Below are 15,950 nucleotides of genomic sequence, written 5' to 3'. Positions count from 1 at the left end.
GCTTAGCACAGGTCCTGGAGGTAACCGGCTCCATCTAGCCTACTGCTCCCAATAAGTGACAAAATAACGCCAACATTTTCCTATTTACATGTTGTGATTTGTATAGTCACAGCGTGTACAAATAACAAGGTCACATGAGACACAGCCATCTTCTAACCGTATACATACTGGGAACTATATTCTCAGAAAGCTGCTACTTCTGCTACTTGGGTGGAGTGATTTGCTTGCAGCACCTGAGAAGCCCCGTGGTGAGGAGCAGAGAGTAGCAGTGTTTTGCCTTCTGAGAATATAGTTCCCAGTATGTATACGTTGTTATTTCTACACACTGTGACTATACAAATCGCAACATGTAAATTGGAAAATGTTGCCATTAATTTGTCACTAATTGGAGCAGTAGGCTAGTTGGATCCGGTTACCTCCAGGATCTGTGCTAAGCTAGGCTAGCGGTGGGGGCATCAGACAGAGTTACAACACGCACGAAGATGAGAAGAGTATGTATGGACTTATCTAATTCTGGGGGATATGGTGAATAAGCTAAAGTCCCAATAAGTCGGCGTGTTCCTGTAATACAGTATGGTGCTGTTATGATTTCCCTTTTGAGCGGCTAATACGAACATACCCGTGTATCCCAGGCGACAGCGACACTGGTAATCGTTGACCAGCTGCACACAGTCGAGACTGCCGGGAGCGTGGCAAGGCCCAGACAGGCATTCATTGACATCCCCCTCACAGTGTTCTCCAACAAATCCTGGAGGGCAGGAGCATGTGTAACGGCCCACACCGTCCATACACTGTCCTCCATTCAGACAGCGAGGTTCAGAGGAGCCAGGCTTGGGGGCACAGTCATCCAAGTTCACCTCACACTGGAGCCCTACAGAGCAGTGAACAGACTGTTTGTATCAAGTAAAGCATTGAATCTGCTTTATGAATGTCTAAAGGACCGTTTTAATCGTCCTGTGTGTGTACGTATGCAATATGCAGACTGACCATGTGTTCCGGGTGGGCAGGCGCAGGTGAAGCGGTTAATGAGGTTGATACAGGTTCCTCCATGGAGGCAGGGCCTAGAGTGGCATTCATCAACATCATACTCACAGTTCACCCCCTGGTAGCCTGCTTTACACTGGACAAATGAAACAAGACACAGAGGTTAGCTCATTGTGTGCTGTGGGAAAACTGCTGCTAGTTTGTTATAAACATACAACTTGTAACATAAAAGCTTTAAAACATACAAAGCATGCACACATACACCAGCAACAAACATGTACAGCTGAGAATTTACTTACTATACACTCGTATGTGCCCCGATAGTCCTTGCATGTAGCTCCGTTGCGACAGGGGTTTGACTGGCACTCATTGACCATCTCTTCACAGTAGCTGCCCGTGTATCCTGGCTGGCACTGACACCGGTGGGAATTGCCCACGTTCACACACCGCCCGGCATTCTTACACACATTTTCCACTTCCAGACCTACAGTAAAAAAAAAAGAAAAGTATATAGTGAAAAACAATGTGAAGATGTGCAATTGTTGCTTATTTTAAGGTTTGGTCTGATGAAACTGTGGGCAGGAAAACAAAAGTATCTTGGTCCGGCTATAGTGAACACATTTCAATGGTAAATTTGTTCAGCTACAATGCAACTTTTCTCTTGTGGTGACTGTCTCTAAGAGAAATGCATCATTACTGTATTGTGGGGATGATATCTGCCCTTATCTTAATTATATATACAGTATCTCACAAAAGTGAGTACACCCCTCACATTTTAGTAAATATTCCATTATATCTTTTAATGGGACAACACTAAAAAAATTAAAATAGCCCCACATCCCCTTCACCATACCTAGAGATTGGCATGGGGTACTTTCCATAAAATCATCTCTCAATGCAAATCAAACCAGCTATTAGGCTAACTGAAATAAGACCATGCCAATCTCCAGGTATGGTGAAGGGTATGTGATGATGTGGGGCTATTTTAATTCCAAAGGCCAAGGGAACTTTATCAGGATGCATAGTATCCTGGATCCATGAAATAACTGGCCTTTCAAAATAAACATCTGCCTGCCTCTATGGGAATTTAACAGGGGTGTACTTACTTTTGTTGCCAGCGGTTTAGACATTAATGGCTGTGTGTTGAGTTATTTTGAGGGGACAGCACATTTATACAAGCTGTACACTTAATACTTTACATTGTAGCAAAGTGTAATTTCTTCAGTGTCGTCCCATTAAAAGATATAATGAAATATTTACTAAAATGTGAGGGGTGTACTCACTTTTGTGAGATACTGTATATATTGTGTTGTTAGTCGTTGAGATAACAACTCAACAGAAATAGTTCCTCACCCTCCCTGGCAGCATAGTCCCGGCAGGACATGTTGGGGACGTCACAGTAAAGTCCCGTCCATCCCATTTGACAGTGGCAGGTCCAGGAGGTCGATGTCTGAGAGCAGGAGCCGCCGTTGTAACAGCGCACCTGGCTGCAGAGGTTCACAAAGTTCTGCATACAAAAGAAAACGAAAGAAGAGAGTTACACTTTTGGCTGTAAATGTTACAGACTTACACCACATCTAGCCATCTTCTTGAGTTTGATACTTTAAGTTGGGTGCATCCAACCCAACTCAACTTTCAAATTGTCAAGCCCTTTTCAGTTTGTGAGGCACTCAGTTTTGTGTGTGTGGACCATTTGTTCTACTTTGGTCAACTGTATTGATATAGACCAAAAATTAACAAATTTGCCTGAAAGAGCTTTACAATCTGTGCAGCATACAACACCCTATATACTTAAACCCTGGGTACTTTAGTTAAATGTTGGCAAATATTAAATTGCTAAAACACATATGACCCAGCTCAGTCACGTTACCTGCAGACCCACTCTGTACACTTGCAGTGACACACAGACACATTACCTGGCAGATCTGTCCATTGTATCCCAAGGGGCAGGTGCAGCGGTAGTTGCCCAGGCCATCAGTGCAGGTGCCTCCATTCTTACAGGGCTGAGAGTCGCACTCATTTTGCTCAAACTCACAGAATTCCCCGTAAAAACCAGGACGGCAACGGCAAGAAAAGGCGTTGATGCCATCAATGCAAGTCCCATTATTCAGACAGGAGCTGGAGGGATAGTAAGGAAAGTAATGACTAATGACTGTCTTAGAGTGCTGAGACGTACCAATGAAGAGGCAGGGCAAACAAAATATGATTCGTTTTCAACATAGTTATCATCCTTTCCGTCAGGTCATTGCAGGAGACACAGTAGAAATCATCCATGAAGAAATTAATTGCAGAAGAACAGAACAATTAAGCATGGAAATAAAATGCAGGTTTTATGGATTCATGCTTTGAATGAATGGCTGACCTCTCAGTGCATTCAAGGATGTTGTGTTCACACAAGATTCCATCAAAGCCTTGTCGGCACTCGCACACAAAACTGTTGACGTAGTCCCGGCAGATGGCACCGTTCCTGCAGGGCTGGCTGGCACACTCGTCTACCTCAGTCTCACAGCGGTCGCCTTCAAAACCCGGGCGGCAGTCACAGGAGAAACTCCCAACATCGTCCACACAAGAGCCTCCATTCAGGCATGGGTCTATAGAGGGGAATACAGAGAGGGTAAAAGAGGCTTTTAATGACCAAACAGCCGTCACTGAATGAACAATTCATCCAAGGTATCCATGAATAATCCACCAGCAGTCTGGCTGAAAAATCTATTTTTACATCGTACATTGTTTTGTATCATGCGCACACCCATGTGTAACTCAATATCTCAGGGGAATTTTTTATGCTGCTTTCCACTAAGGCTTGGAATATCTCCAGTGTCTGATGAAACGTCAAAGAATAATACTACACAGGCGTCATTATACATGGCTGTCATAAATGCAGAGGTGCGGCTTCCATTGGGATGCATGCAGCCATTAATAGGGTGATTGAATTAGATGAAAGTGAAACTCACTGGGTGAGCAGTCGTCAATGTCTGTCTGACAGTTGTGTCCGCTGTATCCAGGTTGACATTTACACGTGTAGCTGCCCTGGGTGTTAATGCAACGACCACCATTTTTGCAAGGGTTCATTCTGCATTCATTCGTATCATCCGTGCAACGTGTTCCTACACAATTGTGAACAAACGAAAAAGGATTAGTACTGCATCAGTAGCAGTAATATATAATATTAGATATGATTTTGCTATCAGGCACACCGTCTCATAGTGTCACTCTCTTACTTCCATACAAACTCAATCGGACAGACACATATGAACACAATATCTGACGGATACACACATACCTTGCCAACCAGCAGGACATCGACAGGTGTAGGAGGTGTAGTCTGCAGATGGAAAACACACTCCTCCCCTCTCACATGGATGAGAGGCACAGGGAACCTGTTCCATCTCGCAGTGCTTACCTATTTGTGCATAGCACATATTTTTCATAATGACAGGTTCATGAAAATCTTTGCTAAAAAGATATTTAATTGGCTGCTACAAAAACTGATATTGCATCTTAATAAGTGGATGTTGATATGCTGAAAATGTGAAATCACTAACCTATGAATGGCGGACTACATTGGCAGGCATAATTGTTGATTCCATCTATACAAATGCCTTGGTGCAGACAGGGCCCGGATGCACATTCATCTATGTTCTTCTCACAGTTCACACCTAATGCGAGAGGCGGGGTGATTCAAATATTTCATTTTAAAATTCAGTGCCATTTCCTCTAATGATTGCTAAGTTAAAAAAAATTAAATGCGGACACACAACAATAATAATTATTACCTTTGAATCCAGGTTGGCACTGACAGGTGTAGCCATTATGTCGGTCCAAACAGGTGCCACCATTTTGGCACGGACTGGACTTGCACTCATCCCTTTCCTGTTCACAGTGTTGTCCCACCCAGCCAGCTTCACACTCACAACGATACCTTTGCACAGAAGAAAGGCAAGCACGAGTTTAAAATGAGAAATTTGTGGCTACAAAGTAATAATAGCAGCAGCAGCGGCGGCTCGTCTTTGGGCTATCTCCAGCATCAGTTCAAGAATAGCCAGTACTTGGATTATTATATCATTGTAAACACATAGTTGTGCTGATGAAAAGCAAAGCAGGCTGGAAGAAACAGTAGGGAGCCTCCACATCTAAATAGAGTAAAGGAAAGTACCATTACAATAAAACAACATGTAAAAAATGTTACTTTGCCTAATGGATCTTTTAAAGTACACTATAAAACTGTTGTGTGTTGGCTCATATTCACACATTGGATTGGAGAAGGCCAGATGGATGTCAGAACATAACATTTCAGAGTAGCAGTATAAGGTTAATGTACCCGTGTTGCTGTTCAATACATTCTCCGTGCACACAAGGCTGAGGAGCACAGTGGTCGGTCCCAGAGAGGCACAGAGGGCCGTGGGTGCTGGGTGGGCACAGGCAGTGGAACCCGTTGACCTTGTCCACGCAGGTTCCCCCACTCATACATGGGTTTGAGTTACACTCGTTGATTTCCACATCACATTTAACTCCTATTAGAGAGCAATTCAGAGGGAATTAGTTCTTGATTATCCAGTAGTTTTTAGTAATAGCAACCAAATATTAGCTTGCAGTGCTATATCTATATGGTTATTTTTTCCTGCCCCATTTCTGAAACACTTTGTACTGTTATTACCGTGACTTTACTGGGGTATCTAGCAAAACATACCTGTATATCCTGGGGTGCACACACATTTGTACTCGTTAATGCCATCGTGGCACACTCCGTACTCACAGGGGTTGCTGGCACAGTCATCATCATTGATCTCACAGTTTACCCCTGAGTAGAAAAAATAGAAAGACAAATTCATATAGGGTAACAAAAGCCAGGTTATATGCTTTATCATTTTATCGGACTGTATGTTTGTTTAGATTTTAAAAGTAGCACACCAAAAACACCCTTTCATGTCCCTTTCGGTTGAAGTGAACAAGGGGTTGCATAAGAAAGAGGTGAAGCAGATCAAATGGCTGTTACAAAATGTGATAGTTAATTGATTTACCACCAGAGGGAGTAAGACTCCATAAAAATGTAGTTCAGCAAAAAGTAAGAAATGTTGACAATAACTATTAATACAGCAGACTATGACATACAGTTAGAAAACTAACAAGAAAAACATTAGTGGAACAATTGTGAAATGGGAGAGAGAAAGAGAGAGGAATAGGATGAGAAACAGAAGGAGGGAGAGATACAAAGAGAAAACCAGACAGAGAGAGAAAAAGGCACATCAGAGGAGGGGAAGTGAGTGCATGAAACCAGAAAGTGAGACCTGACGGCAATTTTGGTAAAGTAAGGATAGTACAGATGTCAGTATCAGGCCTCAGGGTGGTACAACGTGCTGAACTGAGCCTATTAATCCACAGAGCAACCTGACGGGTGAACCACTCGACCCAGACTTGTGACTGCTACACAAAGTGCTCTACACACTATACATCGAAAGCTATACGGGAAGCTGTGTAGGTGGGGGATGGGGGTCTTTACATTCAACTCAAGCTGTTACCTCCAATTTACAGCCACAAGGGTCAATCACAAGAAAACTCTCAGGAGGCAATTAAATGTGATCTGGCTCAGACTCTTTCAAATAACAATATGTAGAGCTGATTTATCTTTCAGTGACAAAGTGTCAGAGGAACTAAAACTAACTTACAATGTTTTGTGTTTATAGTTCAGTCTGTATGGTTACTATAGCCACCAGATATCACGAAGAGCAGAGCTGTGTTGTAAGTCAAGATGAGAGACTGATGAGAAATCACATTAACCATATTGATGATTACATCCATCTGTACATTAATGACTCAGCACTCACACCGGTCTGGTGGATATTTCAGAGTGACTTGCTATCACCCTCTTTATACTCATGTAGTGAAAAGTTTTTATCAATGAATAATGCTGCCCACAGACATCTGATCACAGTTGTACAACTGCATCATTTACTGTACATATGACATGTTGAATGACACTTTTTCTTTGAAGAATAAATTAGAATTAACTTGTCTCACCGATATACTATCAGGCAATGATTTTTGTAGCACACAAAGTACCCACCTGTGGTTCCCGATGGGCAGTTACACTGGTAGGCATTGACCAGGTCAACGCAGCGTCCTCGGTTCTGACAAGGGTTGCTGTGGCACTCCTGGACCTGGATATTACAGATGGACCCTGTGTATCCAGGATAGCACTCACAGGAGAAGGTGGCAATGCCATCTTTACACACACCATGGTGGCAAGGCTCTGGTACGCAGTCATTGATGTTCTCCTTACAAAGTAGGTCAGTGAAGCCTGCGGGAGGACATTTCTTCTTAGAAAAATAACAAAGGCTATTGCATCATGGATCAAGTGATTATTTCAAAAGATTTTCCAAATTAAAAAGGATATGGGGTTTAATCTGATGCAGTCTACCATTTTTTATAGAACAATAGCAGAGCAGAAACAACACATATGTTGCTTTTACTTTAACTTAACATATGGTTATTCCCTTTTACCTTCAGCACATTCACAATCATATCCGTTCGGTCGGTCGATACATTTGGCCCCATTAAAACAGGGCGTGCTGGAACACTCATCTATGTCTATTTGACACATGTCACCGCTGAAGCCTGAAAACAGAACAACATGAACATAGTAACAAACTTATACATTAAAACACAGTTTTAAAACAGAACAGGGCTTCATAATCTAATTCATTTTTACTTTGAGTGGATGGAAGTCTAAAAAAATACATCAACATGTGTACCAACCTGCTGGGCATTCGCAGACAAAGCGGCTGACCTGGTCCAGACATTTCCCCTGGTTCAGACAGGGCGAGCTGAGGCACTCGTCCACCTCTATCTCACAGTGAGTCCCCTCAAACCCTGCATGCATGACGAGAAACAAGTTTTTATGAGATTACTTCTTTTCTCAAACGTTACAGAAGCCAAAGACGTTATGTTTTGAATCCCAATTCTTTGCCGTTTCTAAGCAGTTTCATTTAAACCTAGTGGTGTCAGCCGCCTCAACAGGCTGTTATCAACTCCACCAAGGAAGTCATGTTTTTGGTCCTTCTTGTCTATTTGTTAGCAGGATATCAAACAAATAGTAACACACATTTGAATGGGACTTGAAAAGGTAGGCTATGGGCCAAGGTACAATAGACCATTTTTGTGTAAATCTGGATGCAGAATATATAAAAATATATATATATATATATATATATATTTTATATTTTTTAACATTTTATACATTATAAATTGTGGCACGTGTCACATTAGAGTTGATCACTCTGGATCTTCAGATTTAGATGCTAATATGTTTTTTTTTTTACTTTTTCAGCCTTGGTGGAGGTATGCTTTCTAGTTATAAATAAATTATTCTCCACAATATCGCTATCTTGAAACTCAAGACCGGCAATGCTGCACTTTTTTCGAACTCCTGCACTTCTTTTTTGGATGAGAATGTCTGATCAAATTGGTTGGAATGTACAGTTATTTATATTTTCTCAAGAGATGTACCGGGCATGCAGATGCAGGTGTAGTCCCCAATGCGATCCAGGCATGTGCCATCGTTCTGGCAGGGGTTCGAAGCACATTCGTTGACATCTTGTTCACAGCGCGGCCCAGCATAACCCCGAACACAGTTGCATGTGAAGGAGCCATCAGTGTTCACACACTGACCACCATGTTCGCAAGGGTTGGTACCTGATGATGAAGAGGAAAGAGCTGCGTTTAAAAGCAGAAAAGATCAGAAGCCAGGCAGAGATACATGTTGTGCATACTTGGTTAGAACTTTCTCACCAATGCTGCATTCGTCTCTGTCGATGTTGCAGGTGCTGCCTACATATCCAGGTTGACAGTTACAGTTGAACATCCCATTGATGGGGTTGGTGTCACACTGAGAACCCTCTCTACAGGGGTTACTGATACAGGCATCATCTCTATGGCAGAGCAAGCCTGAAAAGAACACCATGTTGACAAGGAATGAGTAAACAAGAATAGGTCGAGAGTTCCAGAGTTTATCCCTGACATGTCCACTAATACAGTATCAGAGTGTTGGGAGCAAAATGCAGCCACATTGTTAATACAAGCTAAAGCACAGTTTGTTTTGCATTAGTCTATATCCCCTGACGTTCCACTTCCGGGATTGCTCTGGTGCCGCAGGAAATTCCGCCGGTTGCATGTCTTTTCACCGATGTCCGTTACCTTCCGCTTTCTTTGTGTTGGCATTTTAAACTCCGGTCGACTTATGAGGACTATGGTTAACTGCTCCTCAGATCTCTGCAAGGTAAATAGAGACAGCTAGCTAGACTATCCGTCCAATCTGATTTTTCTATCGCACGACTTAAACAACTTTTGAATGTACACGTCCCACCAAAACACGTTCCTTCCAGAGGCTATTAAGCAGCAGCTCCGTGCGGAGCTTAGCACCAGCCAAGACAATTGTGATTGGTTTAAAGAAATGCCAATAAATCAGAGCACGTTATTCTCCCATCCCGAAATGCTGTGTGGACTCGCCAGACCCTCCTCCGCAGCGCTGTGAAGATGGTCTGAGAGGTTTGCATGAAATCACCAGTGTCTTATTTCCACCTTATCCTCATAACGTTTCTTGCCGTCTACCGGCAATCTGAGGGCAGTTCACGCCTATTCCTTTTGACAGAGCAACAGCCAATTGGTAAAATCCAACACTCAACAAACCAATGGTGTAACTTCATCACACGCTCAGCCGGGGGCAAACATTTATGTTTATAGGACCGGCCCCGCTTTGCCAACCAAAACTACACTAAACAAACATCTTGTCTGTGCTTAAACAAAAATGGCCCCAGAGAATTACCAATACACGGTTATGCCCACTTCAAAGTAAAACAAACTCAATGCAAATTTGCTATTAGGGAGTGGTTTATTTCTCAGACAAGGCTTAATCCAAATCTAAGAATTAGTCTTTAACCACCAAATGATATACAAGGAAATGCAAATCTATTCTTTGGTATAATTAGTGTATTTGACTGTGACATGGATAACATTAAGGGCACTGAAAATACACAGTTCCAGTGTAAAGACCAATACTGATATATCATTTCATATATTTAGCAACTGTTGTTTTTCTTTCTTCAGTTGTAAACACAACACAATATCTAAAGAGAAGTATGGCACTATGCCAGAGAGGCTGTTATTAGCATAATGCATTTTAAGGTATAAAAATGTCTCACTCCTGGCCTACCTGTCTTTCCGTAGGGGCAGAGACAGACAAAAGATGCAACACGGTCGATGCATGTGGAGCCTGGGCTGCACGCAGCTGTAGCACAGTCATCAATGTTTTCAGAGCAGTCGGGTCCACTCCAGCCGTTAACGCACACACAGACATAGCTGCCAAACAGGTTGCTGCAGGTACCTCCATTCTGGCAAGTGTTTGGCTGCAGACGACACTCGTCCACATCTTCTGTGCAGTGCTGACCTGTGGAGAGGCAGGGAGGTGGACAAGAAGAGGAGGAAATGTAAACAAATTAAGTTAATACTCTATGTAGCATGTTACAACATAACTCAAGGTGTAACCTCATGGGTTTTCCGGTTAAGAAATTAAAAATAGTGACCCGTTTTTTTTAAGATGCTTACAGTCTTATTTAGAGAGATTTTTTGCAGACATGAAAAATATAGTGTGTGAGAATACTATTAATCCACGATGGCCATTTTTAAGTACTCCGCTCACGTTGGCTTTGCTTCCCCAGGTTGAATAAGTGCAACATAAACTCAGACAGGCCCAAGGAAGCTGATGCATGCATGTTTGCTTTATAAACGGAAAGTTTGCGTATGCCACATAAGTGTGTTAGCAGAGACACGCCTTGTGTGAAGTACGAGCCTCCGTAGGATAAAGAAAGAGTACAGAAGACTGGTAGGAAGTATAACATTGAAACAACATGAAAGGAAAGTTATCTGATCACAACACAAACATGTATTCCACCTCACTGCTCGACCGGCTTAAAAGTAGAAAAGCCATTTCATAATGATATGGCTAGAATGTCTAGAAAATTAAAAAGGGAAAGACACAAACAATCCGCTGTGGATTTAATTTAAAAAAATGTGAAAAACGATAAAATAGTCTGCAAAACATATTCAACAAACAGCTTTTTTTAAACACAGGAGGCATACAAAATACTTAAGACTTAATACGTAAATATAAAAAGCAGTGTTTAGACAAACTTTAGCTCTGAGTCCAGTGACGCAGTGGCGATGCCAACGCATAGGGCTTCAACAAAAAACAAAAAAAACACAGTCATCGAGGAAAAAAGTTCTACTTCTACTGGACGCCAATGTGACTCATCCAGAACGAACGCAGCGGTGGCCAATCAAAGAAGTGCAAACGCACATTCCTGGTATATTACTTCGAAACATGAACAACCTATTTGTACGGTTACCAATTGTACTAATACTAATTACTGGTGTGAAAACTTTCCAGAGTTTTGAAATCCTGTGTCAGAGTATAATACATGTTTTGCCGTCTAATAAGCCTTCAAACTCATGGATCTGTTACTCTAACTGGACTTCCTGGATCGCATTTCATTTCTCACCGATACCTTAAACGACACAGCCCCTGGCGCTGTTTTAACGCAGGGCTGTTTTCAGTCTGAATGCCAGCTAAGCGGACATGTCTGAAATACACAATACTGCTTTTTTTAATGCTTTGCTTCAACATATAACACAGATCCCCTTCAGACACATGAGGGAAACCCCTGATATCTTGCATGGATTTGAGGATCTGGGGTGGTAACCTTATGACATCACAGCAAACCAGAGTGGACAAACACTGAGTACAATAGTTGTCACAGGAACACATAAACAAACAATCCCTTACCAGTCCACTCTGGAGGACACTGGCAGTTGTAGGTGTTGACTCCGTCCATACACGTTCCTCCATTGGCACACTGATGACCGGGGCAGTCATCAATATTGTTCTCACAGTTAGTCCCGTTGAAACCTGGCGCAAATGATTGGGGAAGACATGCACTTAAATACATAAACTGTAGTACGATATTCTCTAGTGTAAGTATTATGCTATGTCCTAGTAGTGTATATAAACAGCAGCTGTGAGCATGTTTGTTGTGTCTGACGATAGAATGTGTCTAATACAATACAGCCAACAGGCTCAGACTGTTTGCACCACAAACAACACAATGTAACAATACAGAAACTCAAAGCTATATTGGTTTAAAGATAAATACCAGTTACAGTGTCACTCTTTTTCTCTTCCTACATTCAATTTTCTTAAATCTCTCTCTCTCTCTCTCTCTCTCTCTCTCTCTGACTAAACTGTCCATATGTCTCTTGACGTGTGGTGGCTGGATAACTTTTTAAATGTGGTATGAGTTTCTAGTTCATATTCAGCTTTAAAAAAAGAGGAACAAAAATCTAGGCATTTCAGAATTTGACTCCTCCTACCTGGAAGGCAGTGGCACGAGTAGCTAGTTTCAGAGTTCTGGTGACAGGTGCCTCCATTTAGGCATGGTGAGGGTGAACAAGGGATGTATGAGCTTTCACAGTGTCTGCCAGTAAATCCTGGGGTACAGGTACACCTGTAGCAATGACCGAGCACATTCCATTAAATTCAGTCTTATTTTGGAAATCAAGGAAATCTTCCAGATAGTGACATATTTCACATTTGGTTATTATACACTAGATTCTCACTTGTAGGAGCCAGGGGTGTTGTGGCATTGTCCTTCATTGTGGCATATAGAGGGTGTGGCATCACATTCATTTGTGTCATTAAGGCAGCGAGGCCCTGTGTAGCCAGGAGGACAGGAACATGTGTAGCTACCACCAGACAGAGAGCTGCACGTTCCAGCATTGGAACAGGGACTAGATAGACAGCTGTCCTCATGCTCACACTGCAGTCCTGGGAATGGAGAGGAAGGAGAGGAGCCGAGCATTAGTGCTTTAGCTATCATATGTGCCATTTATCAATGTGTCCACCTCTGGAGAATTATGGCTTAGATACCAGAGGAAAAGCACGTCTAGAGCACACTGTTTAGCTCTCTCTAAATAAGTTAGTTAGTTAGTTAGTTATCATGTCACCAAACTGCACTCAGGACTAGGGTTGGGTATCGTTTGGATTTTTACGATTCCGATGCCGAACCGGTACTTTTAAAACGATTATAATTCCTAAACCGATTCTTGAAAAACTGAAAAGTGAATGGTTAATATGCTTTTACGTATGTTTTGGTGAGCCCAGAGGGACGTAGGAAAGCTTTTTTGCAGGTGCGTAGGATATGATCAAAAGTAGCAGATCAGAAGCTTAGAGAAAGTCCCGCACACTGACCATTACGCAAGCAATAATTTATTTAAAAAAAATACAACGTTTCGGTCTTAGACCTTCATCAGGAAAAAAAAATGGCATTTTGAAAGAGGGAAAATATTTCAACACGTTAAGTGGAACTGAAATGAAGAACCGAAATTTTCATTGTAATCCGGTCCGATTCCTACCGGTTGCGTAGGAACCGGGTTTCGGTACCCAACCCTACTCAGGACATAGCAGTCTTTACAGTTAGCAAGTGGATTTGCAAACAGATTTGCAATAGAATAGATTTAACAGCATCTCACCTGTCCATCCTCTGGCACACTCGCACTTGTATTTGTCAAGGGACAGTAGGGTGCAGACACCTTTGTTGGCACAGGGGTTTTTGGGGTAACATGTGGAGTTCTGGGGAGTTTGGCAGTGCTGTCCGGTGTAGCCAAGAGGGCAGGTGCAGACAGCGCTGCCTGGTACAGGTACACCAGCTAACATGGACACAGAGCAGTTTCCTCCATTCAGGCAGAAGCCAGGTTGACAAGGGTCCCTATGGTGGCAGTACTCACCCAGAAAGCCTGGTGCACACCTAGACAAACACACACACACACAGAAAACAATGATGGAGCATGCCAAGGCATGCATACAAGGACTTAAACCTAATCACTACAGACGAAAAATTTGAAAGATGAGTTAAACAAAAAGACAAATATTGATGTGTGTGTGTGTGAGACAGAGAGGCAAACAAAACAAAACAAAAGAGTGAGTTTCAGTCAGATGCGCTATAATGCACCACATCAGACGGCAGTATTGATAGCGGAGCATAACGTCTGCACGAGAGTCCTGTAGTACACACACACACACACACACACACACACACATCAAAGAAACAGCACCGGTAAACAAACACTAATGTCTGACACAGTCTCCCTGTTGTATAGTGATCTAAACAACTGTATGTGGGGATATATATAAGAGATGTGTGGTTGTGCATAAAAAGAAACTAGTTGTTCATTTACTATTACATGGTTAAAAGTCTGCATTTATTTAATGCCCTTCAGAGAAATATGAAGCTATTTACAGTAAAAGTACACACATTAATATGACCGTGAGATGCTTAAAAAAAGAACTTAAGAGTATTGTGTCTTGCTGAAGGACATTTTGACATGCTGTTAAGATGTAAACCACTAACCCTAAGATTACTGAGAAAAGTAAGCTGTTGCCCCATAAACCCTGTAAGAGAAAAGGAGGAAGCTGAGCTTGGTGAAAGGGTTAAACTCGGGTCAATGATCGAAAAGAAGAAGTTTAAAAGTAGAAGGATGTGAGGTGGAGCTATCTGGAAGTTGTTGACTGAAGCCTGGCAGAAACTAAAATCAACTTCTGAAAAGCACCAGCAATTATTTGGGCAATGTAATAAACGAACAATAGTCATGGCAACAGATAATGCCATAATGTACAGAAATGTGTCCACAGTAAAGGTTAAGGACGTTTTCTTGACAACGGCAAGTTTCTCACAACAAACAGTACGGTGTATGGCTTAAAAGAAAAGAAACACTTATCTATCATGTTATGACCACATGTGATCTACAGTATAATCATTTTCTTTTGATTTCTCTTTTTGCTTCTATTTCAGTCAAGTGATTCAGCCACATGTCGAGCAGTGGGGAGGAAATTGCAATATTACACAACGTGTCCACTAGGAGATCTCATCAGAGACAATGATGCCTTAGTCACTTTCTATTCCTCTGTTTTTCTCCGTCCCTCCCACTTTCATTCACCACTTCTCTATGTGTGACAGCATTTGGTCAGAAAGGTTATTTTGTTACCGAGTTAAAATGTTAGTCAGGTAATTTCCTGCGCAGGCTATTTTGGTCAGCTGTCTGTTGCATTGTGCGTGTGGCACATGGCAGACACGCTGTCTGGGGACTGTGGGCGACTTAGTGACTTGCTGCCTCTTACACAGGCCTCTAAACCTGCCTCCCTAGAGGGGCTCAGGTAACATAATAGGATACACCGCACAGTTACTAACACACACATACACATGCACAGAGAAATGAATACCTTCTTTCATAACCATTCCAAATGAAAAAAACAAAGTGAAGAATCAGAAATAGGTGTTATGAGCCACATAAAACAGAGACGAAACATTGGAGATGGTAATGATTTGAAAAACATCTGTCTCACGCTTACTGGCTTTTATTTACTATTGGCTACTCCACCCCAAAGCAGCTTGACAGTCATGAATCATGCCTGCAAGAAGTCTTACAGATCAATTACATCTGTGAGACTCGGTATGATGTGTGAGTCACCCAATGTCTCCTCACATATGACAAACAACATCTGACAACAAAGTCCCACTCTAACTAACATATTTAGGTCACAGTTATACAGTATATCAAATGCACTGACGTGTGCACAAACCAACAAAAAAACACAAAACTGAATCAACACGATAATATTGAGCAATACGTTCATGATTCCGGTTTTATCTTTGTTTAGTCTAGATATGACAGAAACCTCAATAATATTCAAGTTTAGGAATATTTTATATATATATATATATATATATATATAAAAAAATATAGAATATATATATATATATATTTTTTATTATAGTGAACAAAGTAGTTGATCCTACTAAGAAGTATTAGTAGCCTGTGCAGCCAAAGACTGACAGATCTTATTCCATAGACCTACATTA

The 15,950-nt window shown here is 41.8% G+C and overlaps 1 protein-coding gene across 2 annotated transcripts in view; it reads right to left on the bottom strand.

Annotated features, from left to right (window-relative positions):
- The window catches only part of notch2 (notch receptor 2), a 50,236-nt gene that overhangs the window by 8,772 nt on the left and 25,514 nt on the right, over positions 1-15,950 (bottom strand). The window contains exons 3-24 of one of the 2 annotated variants that reach the window (XM_078259167.1): positions 13,564-13,838; positions 12,652-12,859; positions 12,406-12,539; positions 11,822-11,944; positions 10,193-10,426; positions 8,773-8,928; positions 8,491-8,697; positions 7,741-7,854; positions 7,486-7,599; positions 7,049-7,282; positions 5,675-5,785; positions 5,306-5,498; positions 4,761-4,906; positions 4,530-4,643; positions 4,268-4,387; positions 3,939-4,091; positions 3,347-3,575; positions 2,901-3,102; positions 2,338-2,491; positions 1,284-1,468; positions 988-1,120; positions 620-871 (exon numbers count right to left, since the gene is read on the bottom strand). In XM_078259167.1, the coding sequence (XP_078115293.1) occupies positions 620-871; positions 988-1,120; positions 1,284-1,468; positions 2,338-2,491; positions 2,901-3,102; positions 3,347-3,575; positions 3,939-4,091; positions 4,268-4,387; positions 4,530-4,643; positions 4,761-4,906; positions 5,306-5,498; positions 5,675-5,785; positions 7,049-7,282; positions 7,486-7,599; positions 7,741-7,854; positions 8,491-8,697; positions 8,773-8,928; positions 10,193-10,426; positions 11,822-11,944; positions 12,406-12,539; positions 12,652-12,859; positions 13,564-13,838 (3,791 nt within the window). The remainder of the gene's footprint in view (positions 1-619; positions 872-987; positions 1,121-1,283; positions 1,469-2,337; positions 2,492-2,900; positions 3,103-3,346; positions 3,576-3,938; positions 4,092-4,267; positions 4,388-4,529; positions 4,644-4,760; positions 4,907-5,305; positions 5,499-5,674; positions 5,786-7,048; positions 7,283-7,485; positions 7,600-7,740; positions 7,855-8,490; positions 8,698-8,772; positions 8,929-10,192; positions 10,427-11,821; positions 11,945-12,405; positions 12,540-12,651; positions 12,860-13,563; positions 13,839-15,950) is intronic. The other variant, XM_078259168.1, reaches the window with a different exon arrangement.

This window comes from Sander vitreus, chromosome 9 (genome assembly GCF_031162955.1).
Source record: "Sander vitreus isolate 19-12246 chromosome 9, sanVit1, whole genome shotgun sequence".
Taxonomy (NCBI): Eukaryota; Metazoa; Chordata; class Actinopteri; order Perciformes; family Percidae; genus Sander; species Sander vitreus.
Note: the sequence above shows the minus strand (reverse complement) of the source record. Positions and strands in the feature narration are given on the sequence as shown.